Source organism: Prosopis cineraria, unplaced genomic scaffold (assembly GCF_029017545.1).
Source record: "Prosopis cineraria cultivar Desert tree isolate PC_DT_omini unplaced genomic scaffold, ASM2901754v1 PC14, whole genome shotgun sequence".
In the NCBI taxonomy this organism is placed as follows: domain Eukaryota; kingdom Viridiplantae; phylum Streptophyta; class Magnoliopsida; order Fabales; family Fabaceae; genus Prosopis; species Prosopis cineraria.
Genome location: NW_026555345.1, coordinates 27918936 through 27937562, shown reverse-complemented (window position 1 = coordinate 27937562; position 18627 = coordinate 27918936). Strand labels below are relative to the sequence as shown.

At 33.3% G+C, this 18627-nt stretch overlaps 2 protein-coding genes across 5 annotated transcripts; one reads left to right on the top strand and one right to left on the bottom strand.

Moving 5' to 3' along the window:
• The first annotated feature begins 278 nt into the window (after positions 1-278).
• LOC129293409 (E3 ubiquitin-protein ligase XBAT33) lies at positions 279-5237 on the top strand. Of its 4 annotated transcripts, XR_008589153.1 has the most exons (11): positions 280-770; positions 874-933; positions 1379-1450; positions 1688-1875; positions 2129-2289; positions 2364-2422; positions 2511-2557; positions 2642-2785; positions 3402-3493; positions 4217-4859; positions 5041-5237. XR_008589153.1 is itself a non-coding variant. In XM_054931353.1 (10 exons), exons 1-10 carry the CDS (start codon positions 594-596, stop codon positions 4750-4752), a joined length of 1536 nt encoding a protein of 511 aa, XP_054787328.1. In that variant the 5' UTR covers positions 280-593; the 3' UTR covers positions 4753-5237. The 4 variants fall into 4 exon arrangements, 3 of the variants coding, with proteins under 3 accessions (XP_054787330.1, XP_054787328.1, XP_054787329.1); XM_054931353.1 differs by having other exon boundaries at positions 4217-5237; XM_054931354.1 differs by having other exon boundaries at positions 281-770; positions 1691-1875; positions 4217-5237.
• A 6434-nt stretch (positions 5238-11671) lies between these two features.
• LOC129293403 (CEN-like protein 1) lies at positions 11672-13323 on the bottom strand. The gene is made up of 4 exons (XM_054931344.1): positions 13020-13323; positions 12572-12633; positions 12437-12477; positions 11672-12277 (listed from the first exon to the last, which is right to left on the bottom strand). Exons 1-4 carry the CDS (start codon positions 13218-13220, stop codon positions 12060-12062), a joined length of 522 nt encoding a protein of 173 aa, XP_054787319.1. The 5' UTR covers positions 13221-13323; the 3' UTR covers positions 11672-12059.
• Positions 13324-18627: the final 5304 nt, after the last annotated feature.

Here is an 18627-nt window from a genome sequence, read left to right as displayed (position 1 = left end):
ACTTGGATTTCCAGTCACTTAATTAAGGTAAAAGAGCTTCCACTCACGCCATTAATTCATGATGATATGAATATGAATTTTGTGTGTTACACAGTAGAAGCTAATCAAATGTAGATATTTAATCCAATAATTTAATTTAATCTACACTCAAGAGAGAGAGACAAAGAAAGAAAGGGGAAGAGCGGGGGAAACTCGTAAAGAAGACAAGAAGAAAAGAACACAGAAGGTAAGGTTAGCGGTTTCTACTATCACCTTTATTTGTTACCCACGTAAGTCAGAACTCCGACCCCAGGAGCCTCTCAAGGCTCTATTCATTCCATTCCTTCTCAGATTCACAGGACATAACAACACAGAGAGGGAGAGGGAGAGAGAGAGAGAGAGCCAAGGACGACTCTCACATATCTTCCACGTCAACATCCTCAACTTCTCAACCGAACTCCTAGTCTCTTCTTCCCTTCCTATATCCCATTGCGTGAAGTTTTTGCCCAGTTTCTGCCTTCCTTATTTCTGTCTCGTTCACCTAACATTGTTTCACTCTCAAGATTTGCTGCTCCACAGTGGGTTTGCTGCGGAAATCCTGACTCTGGGCTCTCATGGGGAATTCATTTGGGTGCTCCGCCTCCGGCGAGAGGTTGGTGTCGGCTGCTAGGGACGGCGATTTGGTTGAGGCCAAAATGCTTCTGGACTTTAACCCTTGTCTTGCCAAGTATTCTACTTTCGGTGGCCTCAATTCGCCTCTCCACTTCGCGGCCGCGAAGGGCCATAACGAGGTTTCGTGCCCTGATCTTTTTTCTTTTTTTGTTTTCGAGATTCTATTTTTATCATCTCACTACCCGTTTGATTCTCATAGTATTTTGTTTTTACCTCAATTAGATTGTGGCATTGTTGCTTGACAATGGAGCTGATGTGAACTCGAGAAATTATTGCGGGCAGGTGAGATTTTCATCTATTCTGTTCTCCCTTTTTGTGGCCGTTTGATCATGGGTTTATGTTTGAATTTTTCGGGTATTCGATTTGAGTTGACCAACTTACACGATGTGATTACAAATGGCGCGCAAGATTCGGCAGTGAATTTTTATTAAGTTCGAGGATTTGTTTTGTGTATGAACTTGGAAATCAGATTTCACTTTTTGGTCTCAGCTATTAAAAATTTAAGAGAATGATTTCATCCCATACAACGAAGTGCTGTCTGTCTTATCTAGAGTAAGTGAAAATCGAGAGATCTGGGTTCTGGTATCAATTCAATTGATGCCAACATGTTACGACGAAATTTATTAAGATTTAATTGAGATGCTACGTATTCTTTTTTTTAACTTTTTATACTTGTATATGTTGTGCTGACTTGAGATCATGTTTCACTTTGATGCCTCTTCTGAAGACGGCCCTGATGCAAGCTTGTAGATATGGGCATTGGGAAGTTGTACAGACCCTTATGCTTTTCAGATGCAATGTGAGTCCTGTTAAATTGCCTTCGATTAGCTCTGGATACCATCAATTCTATCTAAAGAAAACTGTATTTCCCCATAATTTTACATTTACTGTCCTGTGAAGATTATACGCTGAAAGTTTACTTAGAAAACTTCGACTATGTAGGACTTGTATACCTGGTCTTCCTGCATATTAATTTTCCTCTGTTCATGGTTAGACCTGCCTTTCAAGAATAACCAGACTGTAGTCAATTCACTAGCAGGTTATGAGAGCAGATTATCTCAGTGGGAGGACAGCTCTTCACTTTGCAGCTGTCAATGGCCACGTAAGATGTATCAGACTTGTTGTGGCTAACTTTGTTCCAAGCACTCTTAATGAAGCCAGAGACACTAGCTCAGATGCTGAAAGAGCCAACGGCTCAAATGTGAAGAACAAACATGATCAAAGGTATGCATGTTGAAATTACCATGTTTTCGTGCTTATAAAGTCACACAGGAAGTTACTACCCTGCACGATTAAGTCTAAGATAAAATGTTGAATGGAAGGCCATGCATGGTTTTGCTGCAGAAATATATGAAATTGATATTTTTCTTTTGGGTGATATTAGTTTGGCTCCTAATTTCACTGATGATATGTAGCAGAAAATTTTTTATTTCTATATTTTGTGTTCTTTCTATTTATCTACCTTGTTCCAGTGCAGTGCGCTGTCCAAGTTTGTAAATAAGACAGCTGATGGTGGTATCACTGCACTTCATATGGCCGCTTTAAATGGGTATTTTGATTGTGTACAACTGCTACTTGACCTTGATGCAAATCTGTCAGCTGTGACATTTCATTATGGAACATCAATGGATTTAATAGGTATATATTTTCCTTAATTTGATAAACATTATTAAGGTGGTTTTCCCCTCAAAAGAATAATATTCTTGTTAAAGGAGCCGGAAGCACTCCATTGCATTATGCTGCTTGTGGGGGAAATTTAAAATGTTGCCAGGTAAGAATTCCTTCAGTTTATACATACTATATACGTATTACTTCTGGTGCTTTCCTTTCATTATAACAATGACGTTCTTCACTTTCAGATCCTCCTAGCAAGAGGTGCAAGTCGGATGGCTTTAAATTGCAACGGGTATGATATTATATTTGCATATATAACCCTAGAGTTTTTATCTTATGACACAAAACCAATATAAGTCAGAATATTTTCCCCCAGATGGCTTCCTCTTGATGTTGCTAGGATGTGGGGACGCCATTGGCTTGAACCATTGCTGACACCCAGTTCTGATGCCACAATACCTACATTCCCTCCTTCAAATTACTTGTGCTTGCCTCTTATGAGCGTGCTTAACATAGCCAGGTATTAAGCAGTCAGCTACGTTTATATTGAAATGAAAAAGAGAGTTTCTGGATCATTTTGAATAATTATTAGGGGCTGATGAGTAGTTAAGGGCAAAAGAGACAGGAAAAGAATATGGGAAGCTGTGAAAGTACTCTCCTTAAGTCAGTTGGAAGACACAGATTACTCTTTATGCCCCTTAATTTGAAAAGAAAAGGAAGGAGAAGAAAAATTGATCAATAACTAGTGTGCCTGAAGTATAAGCCATCACTGCAGAACATTAATTCTTTCCTGACAAAGAAAATAATGGATCATATGTCAATTATTTTTATGGCCGTCTCAGTTTCGTCTGTATGCAAAATGGGATTTTATCCTTTCAGAATTTCCACTATTTTCTCTACATGGTCTTTTAGACAAGCTAATGTTGATCCTTCAATAAGTGGCCGTTTGCAAGCAGCTCTTTGTGGCTGTACCTTGGGGACTTGAGTTTAAGACTTGTACCGTTTCGTTAAGAATTTCAAATTGTCAAATAAAACTTGGTGAACTTTTTCAGTAGCTGTGTAAAACGACTAAGAATGACTTTTGTTATGAACTTCCTGTTATAAGTAGGACTAACAATGATGTGAAATAACTGCAGGGAGTGTGGATTGCAGTCATCTTTGCCATCACCCCATGAGACCGACTTTTGTGCCATCTGCCTGGAGAGGCCGTGTACAGTAGCTGCAGAAGGTACATAGTTATTTTTTCTTGTGGATACTGCCCTATCTGTTTAGTTAATCAGCCTTGACTAGTTATAATATTAGGACTACTTATTATCCTTCAAGGGTTGGCTAACTACTTATTATCCGTCACCTTTGTAATTTTCGATGTTTGCAATTAATAGTTTATGCTAAGTGGAAGTTTATGAGTAGTTTTATTAATATCGCTGATGCACCACTTTACATGAATGGCCTTTGGAGATGAAGAGGGGACAAAACATAGGCTCACTACACTTTATATTGAAACTCGATTTTGATTAAGAGAATTGAATAGCACATGTTGGACTTTTGACCCGTTGGACACTAAGTTTTCAATGTTGTGTCTAGGATTGCTTAAATGATTAAGCCTTTGGGTTGAAATGATTCTTGACATAATAGGAAAACGAGATCACAAAACAAGGAAATCAAGGAGGACAAATTGAAAAACTTCATCCTCTTTCATTTAAAAAAAAAAAAAAAAGAGGGAGGGGGGGGGAATCTTATCCCATCCCTCTATTGATCAGTATATGCAGCATCAAATTGCAACTTTCGTTCCTTCTCCCATTTCCTGAACTTGATATGGACATGGAAAACTTATTGATTAGTGACAGTCATTTCTTTAGGTCAATGGATGGAATGTTAAGAAATTCTTGCTCATAATGCTTTCCATATGTGCCAGAAAAGTTAAGTGATTTAAATGGACTTCCACATGCAGGGTGTGGTCATGGGCTTTGTGTAAAATGTGCACTCTATCTCTGCTCAACCAGCAATGTTTCTTCTGAAATTCTTGGCCCTCCTGGCTCCATCCCTTGCCCACTGTGTAGACACGCAGTTGTGTCTTTTGTCAAGTTACCTGGTTCTCATGCAAAAGAAAACAAATTGCATGTGTCGCTTGGCCTATGTACCCCATGCATGCTACATCCCCGTGACCCGGATCGGCCTCCCCTTTCTCACACACCAGATACTCAAGGAAATCGTGTATCTTCTGTACCTTCAGATATACTCTGTCCTGTCACTTGTAGTCCGTTTCCATCTATGGCAATTCCACTGTGTACCTGCAACGATGGACCCTGTCCCTCATATGAACCCCGTGAAGCTGAAACAGAAGATGAATCACGTTCACAATCATCGACAGCGGATCAGGATAAAATGGAAGGGCCAAGACTGGAGAAGACAACTTGTTCAAGCATGTTCTGGGGTAGAAGAAGTTGCAGCAGGGAGCACCAGTGCAATTCGGAGATAAATGCTTGACCAGTTTGGTTGTTGCATCGCCATTATTATGTTGTGGATGCAATTACAGACCCGTCAACGGATCTGTTTGCTTCACAGGCTGTATACTCTAGGCGTGATAAATACAGGTCTGTTTTCTTTTGAGGCGTCCTGAACACCTTCTGGACGCTTACTTATGATATTCATAGGGAGTGTGTAAAATTAGTGTTGTTAGGTTGTAATTGATTGCTATTGGATTTCATCTGAGAAAAGAAATAGTGATTTCTTACGGGGAAAAAAACTAAGGAAAATACTTCTTTTTTCTTTCAGGGGGTGTATCAGAGTAGCATGTTCTTTTATGTATACTATGTTTCTCTGGGATTCTTAAGGTATAAAAAGAGCGAATTTGGGGAGTTTAAGTTGCTTATTAATTAAGTGGCCCTGTGAAACAGTGGCTCTTGCAAGAGTTGCCTGTGTTGTAATATAATCAAATTTTAATATTCTCTTAAGTAGCCCTACTTTATTTATCTAGCAGCAGGGTTTAAGGGGTCAAGACTCGAGAAGTTGGTTGCACTTGCAGGGGCAAACCTTTGGTATTGTTTTGCATCTGAAAAACGAATGGACGTTTTCCACGTGGGTGAGCTCTGCCCCATCTGAAAAAGACTTAATTTGGATGCTTTGAAGTGAAAAATTCGTAAAATATTTTTAGTTAAATTTGTTCTACTTTTCTCTCCATTTTTATAAGCGCTTATTATTTCGGGAGATTCAAATTTTAAAGTTAATTTGTCAGTTTCTTGCTACAAATCTGTCCTTTTGTTGATCTTTCACAGGATATTCGATTGAGGTAAGTGGTAAAGAGGAGTTAAAAAAGAAAGAATGTTGATGGAAAACAAAGAGAGGAGAAGAAAAAATTGAATAAATCTGAAGTTTTTGACACTAGAAAAAAGAAACGCAAGTGCAGGCAAAAAGAAGATGAAAATGAAAAAAAAAATGAAAAAATGAGTTGAGAAAATATTAGAAGATGAAAGAAATTTCACATCTAAAAGTTAAAATATAGATCATAAACATATAAATTTAGGAAGCATCTAATTAAATGATTTAAACTATTTTAATAAAGTATACTATTCTTAAACATATTTAATATAAGAGATTTAACAATCAATCATCAGTACTAAGAACATTAAACTTAGTACATAAAAAATTAATTTGGAAGAAAATATTTTCAGCAAGAACCACAGTACTTATTTAAGATTCCTGAAATTTGCAGTTTTTAACTGCAAATAATGTCTTTAGAAAAACAATACTTGTCATTTCCCCTCTTTTTATCGGAAAAAGAAAAATTCCACTCTTAAATTTGGACTCTTATATAAGTCAAGTAGGATAACAGAAGTGAGAAGCCGTTATAAATTGATAAGAAATCAAATGATATATGATAAGTAGTCTAGCCAATCAAATAACAATTCATTGTTTTGAGATGAACAACACTATTATTTTTACGTAGCTAATTACAGAAACTAATTGAATCTGATAATTTAAAACCAAATTAATCTGAAAAACCAAAAAGCTGTTGTTAATAAAAGTGAAAAGTGATATCAACACTGTATTGTGGTGTTCATATTTAATGTCGAGAATTTGGAGAACCGGCTCAAATGAGCCTGACCCAAATAGACTTGAGTAGACTAGATTTCTAAAATATCTAAATGGTCAAACGCAACCCAAATTCTTTTGGGTTTCTGGATGCCTAAATATTCAAATTTTATTTTTAAAATTATTTTTAATTTAATTTTTTATTTAAAATTATTTAGTTTATTTTATAAAAATATAAAATATACTTTTTGGATATTTAAATTATGCACAGGACTCAAATTTTTTTTAAAAAAAATATTTGGGTCTTAAAATGTAGAAATCAATAATAAAATATATTTTGAGTATTATTTTGAGATATTTTATAGATTAAAAATAATAAAAATATTACAATATAAATATTTTTTTAAAAAAATATCCATAGTAATGCACTCAAATATATGGTATTTTAGTATAAAATGATCTTAAACTTAAAAAATTAATTAATATTTATTATATTTTATATATTTTTCAAAAAGATAATTTTTTATTCTGATTGGGCTTGGCTTGAATTTTTTAATCTTATTTGAGACTCGAATAAGCTTGAAATATTGATTTTTTTCCAAAGTACTATGCTTGACTTGGACTTTTTTCGAGCTTATTAGAGTTAGCCTGACTTGGGTTATCAACTCTATTCATATTATGTGATGTGAGTTTTTTTTTTTTTTTACATGGAACAACTTCACATAGAGTTAGTAATTTGGGTCAAGCCTTATGGACTGGCTTGAATAAGCCCAAAAAAGTTCGGGCTGAGCTTAATATTTTAAAAATATATTAATACTTTAAGCTTAATTGGGCTACTCAAATAAGCCTAGAAAAATTCGGGCCAACGCTGATCAAGTTTGGGTTTGACCTTAATACCTGAATAAAAAAAATTATCTTTTTTAAAAATATATAAAATATAGTAAATCTTAATTAATTCTTTAAGTTTTAAGTCATTTTATATTAAAATACTATATATTTGAGTGCATTACTATAGATATTTTTTTAAAAAATAAAAATGTTTATCTTGTGATATTTTTATTATTTTTAATCTATAAAATATCTTAAAATAATATTAAAAAATATATTTTAACATTGAATTTTGGAGTTTAAGACCCACATTGAATCCTGTACATTGTTTAAGTATCCAAAAAATATATTTTATATTTTTTATAAGACAAAATCATTAATTTTAAAGAAAAAAATTAAATTAAAAATGATTTTAAAAATAAAATCCAAGTATTTAGATCATTTGAAGCTGGAAGGAATTCAAGCTAGGCTTGACCATTTAGGCTTTGTTTGAAGTTTGGCCTATTCGAGTTTAGGTCTATTTGAGCCAAGTCTAAATAAGTTCAGCCTGCTTAAATTTCTGGTTCTAATTTCACACACACCTATCCTAATATGGATCATTGGATCTTTTGAAAACCAAAAAATCATGTTTAACACAAGCAAAATACATCAATTTGTTTTAGTTCATTAAATAATATTTTTTCCTTTAAACAATTTCACAAGTAATATTATTTATTATAAAGAGCAAAGGGGTAAAAAAACGCACCAAATGATTGGTTAGGAGCATCCAGTAGTCAAAAGTAAAAAAAAGGCAAAAATACTCTTAATATTATTAAAATTGGTGAAAAAATGATTAAACCGTTAACTTATCCTAACGTCCATTAGTTTTTAGAGTTGAATGCTGACTGTGCTTGCTATGTGTCAATATTTGCTAATGTAGACTAAAAAAAGACAGAAGTCATCGGCTAAAAGCTTCTAGTAGCCTAAAGTGAAAAAATAGTAGGAGTACCGTTAACGTTACTTTAATAGATGCAATAGTGATCAAATTGTCAAAATTCATACTACGTGGTTTCTTTCCATTGCCATGTATCCCATCTCCTCTCTCTCTCCCTACTTAATTTTCTTGTCTGCAAAACTTGAGATTTAACATAGTAAGATAGGTTGTATGTAATCAAAGATTGAGAACAAAGAGGCTGTGGCTTACTGTAAAGAACGCAAAAACTCCTTAAAGGAGGTTGTCTCTGCTTGTAACGCCTTCGTGACTATATACACCTCCTGTGCCACCTATACTACAATAGATCTAACAACAAAGGACGACTGTTTTTCCTAATAAAGGACTTAATATATATAGGTAGGAGATAATATAATATGAAGTTCCAGATTTAGAAAAGCAAAGAGGCCATATAAGACATACACGTTCCATAATCATCCTCTATAATTGGCCGTATAGAATTGTTATGAGCTTAGATTTTTTTTTTTTTGGAAATAGGGAGGCTGCTTTTCTAGCAGCCCCCTGCAATGCAAATACAATATACTCAATAATATTTTAGAATAGCTCAGAAATCATATTTACATTACTCAATTCAAAATTATAATGTTTACAATTTAATTACATCAAAATTATTGTATTTAAAATTTAATGATATAAACCAATCAATTTGCACTAAAATATCAATTCCTAAAATATCTAAACTACACAATGACATAGCTATGGCTATTTATGGTTGTGTCCCTTGTCTCTCCATACTTGTACCAACTACTAACACAATAATGCATTATTCATGAGCCATTATCAAAAACATCTAATAAAAATTTTCATTTAAGAGTACTAACTAGTTAGTAGTACTTTTAAAAAAAAATTCAATAATATAATGATTTAAAATTGAAAATTTCTTGGGCACTTAGCCCTTAATCAACACATCTATTACCTTCAATGACAAAAACAACAGTCTAACAACAACTATTACTTAATAGTAATATAATAAAATGCACTTAATTTATGAAGAGAAATAATTATAAAGAGAAATAAAGGACAAGCTGTCAAAAAAATAATTATAAAGGGAAAACACACACACACAAATGACAAGCTGTCAAAAAAATAATTATAAAGAGAAATAAAGGTTAATATAGACACACAAATGACAAGCTGTCAAAAAATAATTATAAAGAGAAATAAAGGTTAATATAGTCACCACGTGATTTGGAATACTCCAAGATAGAGGTCATATTGATATACATGCATGCATGTGTATTTGATCTCATATTATTTTATTTTCTTTTATTTGTTACAAACTGAAAATTATATATATGGTATGATATGGATAACGTAAGCGTGTGTGTATATTAATTAGTTTTTAAAACATTAGTAATTACTCTCTTCGTTAAAAAATATAATACATTTTTAATCGAATCTCACTCCCAAATAAAGTAATTAGCTACTTTCAAATTAACCCTATTTTTTATATTTTTACTTATTAAACACCTCATAATAAATATAAAGTTGTTATTAATAAAGGAACTTTTAAAAAAAGGCAATAATTACATCTTAAAAGATTAAAATGATTTACATTTTTTAACATCAAACTTCTTAAAAAATACCTTACATTTTTGAATGGAAGGAGTAGTTTTTAATTTTTTAAAGATTATTTCAAAGCGTTATTATTCCGGTCAAAAAGCTAGCTACTCAATGTAACATTGTAAAAACATGTGTAATTTTTTAATTTTTTTAGTTGGTTAGTACCTTCAATAAAAAAATTCCACACAATAGTTTAAAATTAGGACTTTTTGGAACACCTAGCCCTCTCTTCATGCTTAGTTTCTTCCAATACAATCTAATCAGACCTATTTCAACTCAACGATCTAATCCAAACAACATTCAACATTCAACATTCAACAACCCAAATATTTTAATTAAACCCCATATAACCTAAAATTAAAACCCAAACATAACATCATTTAAAAAGTTAAAATGTTGCACACAATAGCAATTCCACAATTCAATAACATGAGAGATTTTTAAATTCACATTATTGAACAAAAGAAATCAAACAACAAAAGCAAGTTACGAAAAATTAAACTTAGCCAAGAAAAATCCTAATTATTTATTTCAAACAAATTATAATTGAATATATTAAAAAAATAAAAAAAAAATACCTAAAGGTAGATGAAGAGGAAGCTTGAAGATGAAGACGAAGCAGAAACAGTGCTCAGCTTGAGGAAGCTGATGGCTGAGCTCAAATGGAGATGAATCTTGAAGATCCACGAAGATGGAGACGAAGCAGAAGCAGTGCCCAACTTTTCAAAAACCCACGGCGAGCTTTCCTTAATGAGACCAAAATCTTTGCTCGAGCTTAAAACGAAGATGAAGATGAAGGGCGAGTGGGTGATGGCCAAGGACGACAAAGATGAAAATGGCAAAGGGCGTGGGTGACGGTCGAGGAAACATATGAAGAAGGAAGAGAGACATTGCGGTGAAACTAAAATGAATTGGGGATTTAGGGGTTTAAAGGCAATATAGGATGGTTCAAGGTGATAACTGTCTTATATGTTATAATATATAGGACGGTTCTAAAAGAGAATCAACCTATAAACATTAACTATTTAAAAATAAATAAATTTTTAAAATTTGAATAATTATATGGATGGTTACAAAGATAACTGTGCTATAAATTATTATAGAGGATGGTTTGATAAGCAACCATCTTATATTGGTCAAACTAATTTTTTTTACTTTTTTGAACGCCTCTCCATATAGGATAGCTTTCTTTATAATTTCCTATATTAGGCATCCTATATTTGTAGTTTTGTAGTAGTGCTTCCTTAAAAATATTGGCCCAACCTTAAACGATTTTGTTTACAATGAGTTTTGAAATTCTCAAATGACTTTTGATGTTATTGGAAAAAAGCAAACCATTTGTTTGTTATTCGGTTAAAATGATATTTTTTTTATATGACATTGATACGATGACTAATCAACTTTTACTTAGGTATCAGCTAAACGATCAACATTTTAAGAGATTTGATGGATCGATCACTATTACATGTATTAAAGTACCATTATGAGTATTCCTATCCTTTTTCTTACTCTAGACTATTGGATACTGCTAGCAGACGACTTCTTAAGTATTTTTACCCTTTTTTATTCCACGTTAGCAAATATTAACACGTGACAAGTACAGTTAGCATTTAACACCAAAAATGTTAGGACATGTTAATGATTTTATTACTTTTGCATCAACTTTGATAATATTATTAGTATTTTTGTTCTTTTCTCAATTTAGGCCACTAGATACTCCTAGCCGATCATTTGGTGGGTACTTTTACCCTTGTTATAAATTATTTATTAGAGTAATATTACCTTTTAAATATCAAAATCATTGCAATATCATCTTCGGCTAACGAACATTAATATTGATAGCCATTGGAGCCATTGGATTATAAAGAGTAAAAATGTCCTTGAATCTTTTGTTCAGTAATTCTTGTACTTAAATTTCTTATAAACTCTTTGCCCTTGAATCTTCCTGGGTTCACAAGTCAAACGCCAAAAACAAAACAAAACAAAAGGCGATAAGCAGAAGCGTGATTAAATAATAGGTATGGATCATCCATATTCTACCTTGTATCCCAAATCCTACATAAACTCGAGAACAATACAAGGCTTTATAGCTAATAGACTATACAATAATGGCCCAACATCCCAGCAAGAGAATATTATGAAAGAATACAAGTGAAGAGTGAATATGAATTCCACCTTCTGTATTTATTCACTGCCCAACATCCCAGCAAGAGAATATTATGAAAGAATACAAGTGAAGAGTGAATATGAATTCCACCTACTGTATTTATTCACTCTTTATTTCTCTTCTAATTTACTTAATAATAATAATAATAATGCTTGAAGAGCTAGCATTGAGATCCGTTAGGGTAGTGAGACAGATGAGAGGTAGGTAGGGTTTTCATCGTCTTCTCGCAGCAGTCTCTCTCTGGGCGTTGAAGTAAACAGCAGCAACAGGCAGGCCCAAGCCATTATCCTGAGAGAAGCTCCTCGTGTTGAAATTATCTCTTGAACTCGGTCCTCTCACTGTCTGTCTTCCTCTCTGCTTGAATAGTATGAATACGTATCTGTGGATTCCTATCACTGGCTTTGGGCTTTCATACCCCACTATCTCTCTTCCTGCAATATTTTTTTTTATTAATTATTTACATATACATTTCCTTCTTCACGTATTGTTTCAACAAGTATATATGTATATATCTAACAGTTTATTATGAGCTTGTCTTTTTATTCAGGAAAAAAGAAGAAGAATGGACTAGTTAAGCTCAGAGTAGTTACCAAAGGAAGCATCTGTGGTCCCAGGAATATCTGTGACCATCCTGCAGGAATTGGACACCAACATGTTGGGAATAGAGAACAGAAACTTGTATGTGATCTGATACATACGCATTAGAGAGTTTCGAGAATACTAACCAGTGGAGATGTTCCCTTAGATATGGATCACTAGGACTCGGAGCGTCTGGGTCTGTCATAATCTGCAGATTCACACAAGTGCAAGGAAATAAGAGCATAAGTGTATATGTATATATATATAACTTATGTCAGTAAACAGCAGAATATATACATGTATAAATACAACTGGCTAAATTTTTAGCGCTAGATACAGGTGGTTTTCTGTAAATCTTTGACAACACAGATCTGCACTCCTTCACTTGCATGAGAAAAAATAAAAAAGAGAGACAAAATGGACTCTATGAGACTCTAAACTCACACAAGTGAGTCTCACTGCTTTCTCTCCTTTTCGTTGTCTCTGATGCAAGAAGATTCTCGCGCCGACTCAAACGACAAGACTACTATGTATCTGCAATACTTTAAAAAAAAAAAAAAAAAAACCAACTGAGAAAGAAAGTGAGAAACTTACCAAGGTATATGCAGATCTCATGTCATCACCACCAATGTCGACTCTTGGTTTGGCAGTAACCATTGAAGGCATAAGCTCATGACCATTGGCGACTCGGACGTTGGAATTGTATGTCACATTCATCCTCACGCTGGGGCTAAAGACGTCAATAACTTCTCCTATCACTCTTCCCACTGTAAGTGGTTCCATAACCCTAGACATTGTACACAGATCAGAAGGAAGACGATGCTGATCAGGGTAATGAATGTGAAGGAATGAATGAAGAGTTAGCTGGGCTATACAAAGTGAAGTGAGATCTTGAAGGCATTTTTATAAGTGTCATGTGTTTGGACCCATAAAGAAATCTAGATTCCAAACAGGCTTGTCTATATAGGGAAAGGACATGTGTGTTGTGTTTTCACAAAGTTGGCTTGTCTTTTTCTGTAAAATAGTCAGTAGAACACGCAAGAGAGTATGATAATTTGCGTTTATATTTATTAAAATGAGTTTGTATTGCTATTATTTTGTGTTAATGGCAGAATCTAGCATATACGGATGTCTTTGGCTTATTGGGGGAAAGGGAATGAAGAATATAACTTTTTTTGGCACTTTAATATAATATCTTTGGCGAATGGGAATTCACTTTTGATAATGTGCTAATGTCCATGCACATGCTTTCTTATCAACATCTGGCACTTTTATTTTTAATTCACCACTATACACGGAGATAGCAGCAGCCAGCAAGAACCCTATATTTTTGTTTGGAACGATTATATATTTATTTATTGGCCAGAGAAAAAAAGTTTTGATTGCTAATTTAAGAGGTGGAGCAAGAGAGTTGGCTCAAAGAGGTATAAGAAATATTATTTAATCAATTGATAATAATTAATCGCACACTATTTGTAAGTCATAAATATGATGTAATTCATGTATTAGACTAATTAAGTACAATATTATGTTTAACGTACAAGAAAATAGGCCTAGTTTAATATCAAAAGCTTGCAGCCAGTTTAACTTTGTAATTATATTACGCCAATTATAATTAGTTTTTTTTATGAAACTAATTAGAATTAGCTTTTAAGTGACTATAAATGAGTGGTTGAGTGAAATATATCTTTCATGTTCTGGAAGAAGCATCAATTTTATTTGAAATAAAACAAAATAAGACTTTAGTACTTCATTCTACACAAGTCATTAATTTTCTTTTTGTAGATTCATTCACTTCTTAACGTAATCATTCTTAAAAATGATTAACATCTTAACTTGATCATTTAAAGATATAAATCCCTGTGGCAAGAAAAAGTTATAACTCTGTCATAAAGGACCATTTTATATTTTCTAGATTAAGGTGTGAAGTAAAATTAGCTAACAATCTTAGAGCTTGTTTGGATACCCTTTTAAAATCAATTCTAGGTTCAAAACTATAATTTTGAAAAATTTTATCCAAACACCCCAATTTTTTCAAACTCTATTTGGAAGAAGTTGAAATTTGTTCCATTTTAAAAAATCAATATCATAATCAATTCTTGAAATTTTATCCAAACACCATCACATTCTAATAATCAATTTTTTTAATCAATTTTTTTTTAATTAAAATTCAAACACACCCTTAATCTTTTAAAAAATAACAATATATTTCCAAAACTATCTTCTTTAACGGTTGTGCTTTAATTTAAAGCACTTTGGATTAAATTAAATGGGAGTACTTTTTTTAATAATAAAATATTTAAGTGAGTTGGATACTAATAACTCAAAGGACAACATATCCCTTAAGTTCAAAAAGCATTTATAAAAATACTTATAAATTATCTACTAACAATATTTTCACATCGGACATGAGATTTGATCCCACGATTTTGTAGATTCCTTACCAACTAAGCCAACTTTTGTTGATCAATAAGAGTACTATTATTATGTCATAAATGCTATTTTTTATATGACATTTTAACTGTGTTAAATTCGAGCACTTTCTTGTGATATGAAATATACAAGCGTTGTATGAGTGTATTTACTGTTTAAGACCATCTAAAAATTACCTATGTTAAAAATTAAAAAATTTAATTTTTTTTTAGATACTTTTTGGCTCGTTATCAGCTATCTGTCAATATGAGGAAGACTGATCATTGCTGCCTTTCTGGATCCAATTCTTCAAAGAGACAAGATAAATAATACGTAACAATTATTGACGGACTAAATCAAGATAAGATAACTATAAAAAAAACTCTAATGAACTTTTACAGACAAAAATGCAAGCTAATCAACAAAATAATGAATGATTCCTTGGGATTTTTTACTAATGCGCCACATTATTTGCCTCCAGATGATAAGCAAATACGTTACGTAAAAGGAAAAAGGAAGGAATAACAAGCACAAAAATGAACAGATCGAAGGAATTCATTGGCCACTTCCCATTAATTATATTAATTAGTATTTCCTAAATCAATCTCACATGAAATTGGAGTCTCTCAATTATGACTATGAGATTCATGCATGTATCTCCCAATGACACGTGGCCTTTTAATATGATCTCTAGCTAAGTCACTAAATAGTGCACAGTTCATACACCCTGCACAAGAATCCTTGTTCATGACAAAATTGTGTCCCTCTCCATTCTTCTTCTTTTATTATGATCATTAATTAGCAGGTTGTAAGACGAAAAAGGACACTTGAAGAAATCAATAATCGCGGGATCTCTCTATTCATGGCTTATTGGAAGAATTGGTTTTATAGAAAGAGTGATCATAATTGAATCCCATGCGATCTTAAAAGGAAAAAAGAGTAATGGGAAAGGAGGATGAGGATTTGGGGAATAATGGAGGGGGAGGAAGACACGTGAGTGTGAGTAATTTGCAGAATATGGTTGTCTGCCAATACATAAATGTTTTGCTTTGTTTCTATATATGGAAGCGCCTTTTGTTAGTGTCTCTGATTCCATTTCATTTTAATTTGACTCACTTCCTTGTCTTTTCCTCTCTGTCTTTCAATTGTTTCCATCATCATCTTCTTTGTTTTACACTTGTCGTTCAACACGACGCATTTCATGGCCCCCACTGCATTGCATATATTTAAAAGCCATCTCAATTATCATTTGTATATCAATTAGCCTAACCAATCAAGTAGCTAGATTAGTTCAAAACTCAATTCAAATAAATACCTCACACGTGCAAATCGTGTTAGAGTATGTTTGGAGTGGTGATAGGGCATTAGCCCCACCAAAAGCACTTTGAAAAGGCAACAATTTGTTGTTTCAACGTTGAAAGTGCTTATATCGACCAAATACACAGTTAATGACGAGGTGATTTAGCATTAGACAGTCTTTTAAGAATGGAAAACTTGCTCGATAAATTATGAAACATCAAATATGAAAGATAATGATACAATTAATTAAGTAGTGTGCACGTTGTCCTGTTTACGTTTTTGTTTTCCAATGGCATCGACGAAAGACGTTTCTGAAGTTCGTTGTCCCGTAATCAAAGATGTTGTGACATTCCTGCACTCCATTTGCTTATATTTAATATACGAGAACAAAATTGATCGATGGTAATCAAAGCAATACAAAAACACTTGCATAAACATTTGATTTTCTATCAATACTCCTGCATAATATTGGATCGTACTAAAGAGGTATAATAAAGCTAAAGTAATGCATCTCAATTAGTAGAATCCATTGCTCATAATAATTACAGTGCAGTATTTATAGACGAAAGGAGCGTCAGCGTGCTACCGGCGAAGAGAAAATGATAAGCTCAAAAAGATAAGAAGAGGGACGCGTGGCTCTGTAGGCCTGTAGCAGTACCAAGTAATAGTGGGGCCTACACTGAGTAACAGTATCAGATTTGGTGGGCTATGCTTCGGCCTCAATGAACTGGGCTTGTGCATTTGCTTCTACACCTACTTCTGACATATATTCAGTCCTACAATAAGTGGGATCTGACATTTGGCCATCTCTATGCTTCTTTTTGGCAAAGTTGTTTTAAAAAGTCCAATTGACACTCGTACTAGAAGCATAGTATGCTTCTTCAATTCTTGACATGCATATAGACTCTATCTAGTATGAATTATGGGCGGAGGACCCTAATGTATCAAGCATATATAAAAGGAAATTAAAGTCCCGAGACAAGTGTATTTCCAAATTGAGCAGTTTCATAAAGGAAACCACCAAAGCATGCACATCCTATTCTATACATTAGTCTTAATCTTTGGGGTCTATCTCTCTCATTTCTTCAATATGTATGAATACTGCAGGATTACAGAACATCCAACTTCAACTATATATGAATGAGTACCCGTGAATCTGAGTTGTTGCCGGCAAAGGATGTGGCCAATACCAAGAGCATCCAAGGCTTTCCAAGCATTTGTTCATGTTGTCAGAGAAAAACCTGTGACTCTCAAGCCATTCGAGGACTCTAAAACCAAACTTCGAACACCTAACCTGCATTATACACAGGCATCAAAACAAGGCTCAGTAAGCACCAAGAAGAAGAAGAAGACTCTGTTAACACTTGAAATTGACACACAGAACTAACGGGGAGGTACCTGTGAAGTCCCAAGGAGGTTGCAAGGCCAGCAATCCCAGCACCCACAATCACAATATCTTAAGCTACTGATTCCATTCTATCTGTATCAGTCGTGTGTATCCTGTCTGGTTCAGCCTTATCTCTGCAGAATATCACTTATGTTGATACATATTCGCCTGTGGGTTTGTGTTTGGAGCAATGACGATGGTGGTGGGGAGCAATGATTCAAGATTCTGGCTTTGGTGATGAATTAGGTTCCACAGTGTTAAGAATATGGGTAAATAGAGTCAAGGTTTTGCACATAAACATTAAGATCTGGTTTGGTTGCTAGAAAGAAATATAATAAAATGAATTAAAAAAATTGAAGTAAAAATGAATTGAATTGCCTATAGTCCTATGATAAGTATAATAAAACTCATTAATGTATTTTATAAATGTAAAAATTATCATACCCTCCAAAAATTTCATGAATTATAATTCTCAATTTTATGAACTAAATTATTTCTCTCTTTATAAATGTGCTCACCTATTTTCTTTAATTATCACACTTATACTTTTATTTTTTTAATCCATTTTATTTCATTCTTTTCTGATAAGCAAATGTGACCTAAGTTAATCATAATACTTGATATAAGTATAGTAGCAAACACAAATATTATGACCTCATTCAATTAAAAATTCAACCTTTTATGCATTATACTTGTGAATAACGGATAGAATTCAATTGAGGTGAAATATACACGGTATCTTTATGTGTTTGTTTTGTCGACAAGGAAAAAACAACGTTTACGTGTCTTGTTTAACCTTTGAGTTTGAAGCTTGTTTTGCCTCCCCGCAATCATTTATTTATCTCTCACAATAAAATTTCGAACTTGTGTTCAACATATTATAAGAGACAAGATATTTTTCTAGATCCAATTTCTATTGATTAATGCATACCATTAATTGATGACGTGACTAACGTATAGCCAAACGTGAATGGGCAAAATTCTGCATGGCTTGATTTAGTTCTGTTATGGTTTAATTTTTTTGATGGAAAATGACAAAAATCACTCCTTATATTCATTCTCCAATAGCTAATAATGCTCACTTGGATTGTTGATTCCCGTATC

Excerpts from the sequence above, each read along its gene's own strand:
- LOC129293409 (XM_054931353.1), top strand. The coding sequence starts at position 594 with ATGGGGAATTCATTTGGGTGCTCCGCCTCCGGCGAGAGGTTGGTGTCG. Across the intron at positions 1,451-1,687 it reads TTATGCTTTTCAGATGCAAT|CAGGTTATGAGAGCAGATTA; the intron begins GTGAGTCCTGTT and ends TCAATTCACTAG. Across the intron at positions 2,558-2,641 it reads ATGGCTTTAAATTGCAACGG|ATGGCTTCCTCTTGATGTTG; the intron begins GTATGATATTAT and ends ATTTTCCCCCAG.
- LOC129293403 (XM_054931344.1), bottom strand. The coding sequence starts at position 13,220 with ATGTCTAGGGTTATGGAACCACTTACAGTGGGAAGAGTGATAGGAGAA. Across the intron at positions 12,634-13,019 it reads TGAGATCTGCATATACCTTG|ATTATGACAGACCCAGACGC; the intron begins GTAAGTTTCTCA and ends GTGAATCTGCAG. Across the intron at positions 12,278-12,436 it reads GACCACAGATGCTTCCTTTG|GAAGAGAGATAGTGGGGTAT; the intron begins GTAACTACTCTG and ends AAAATATTGCAG.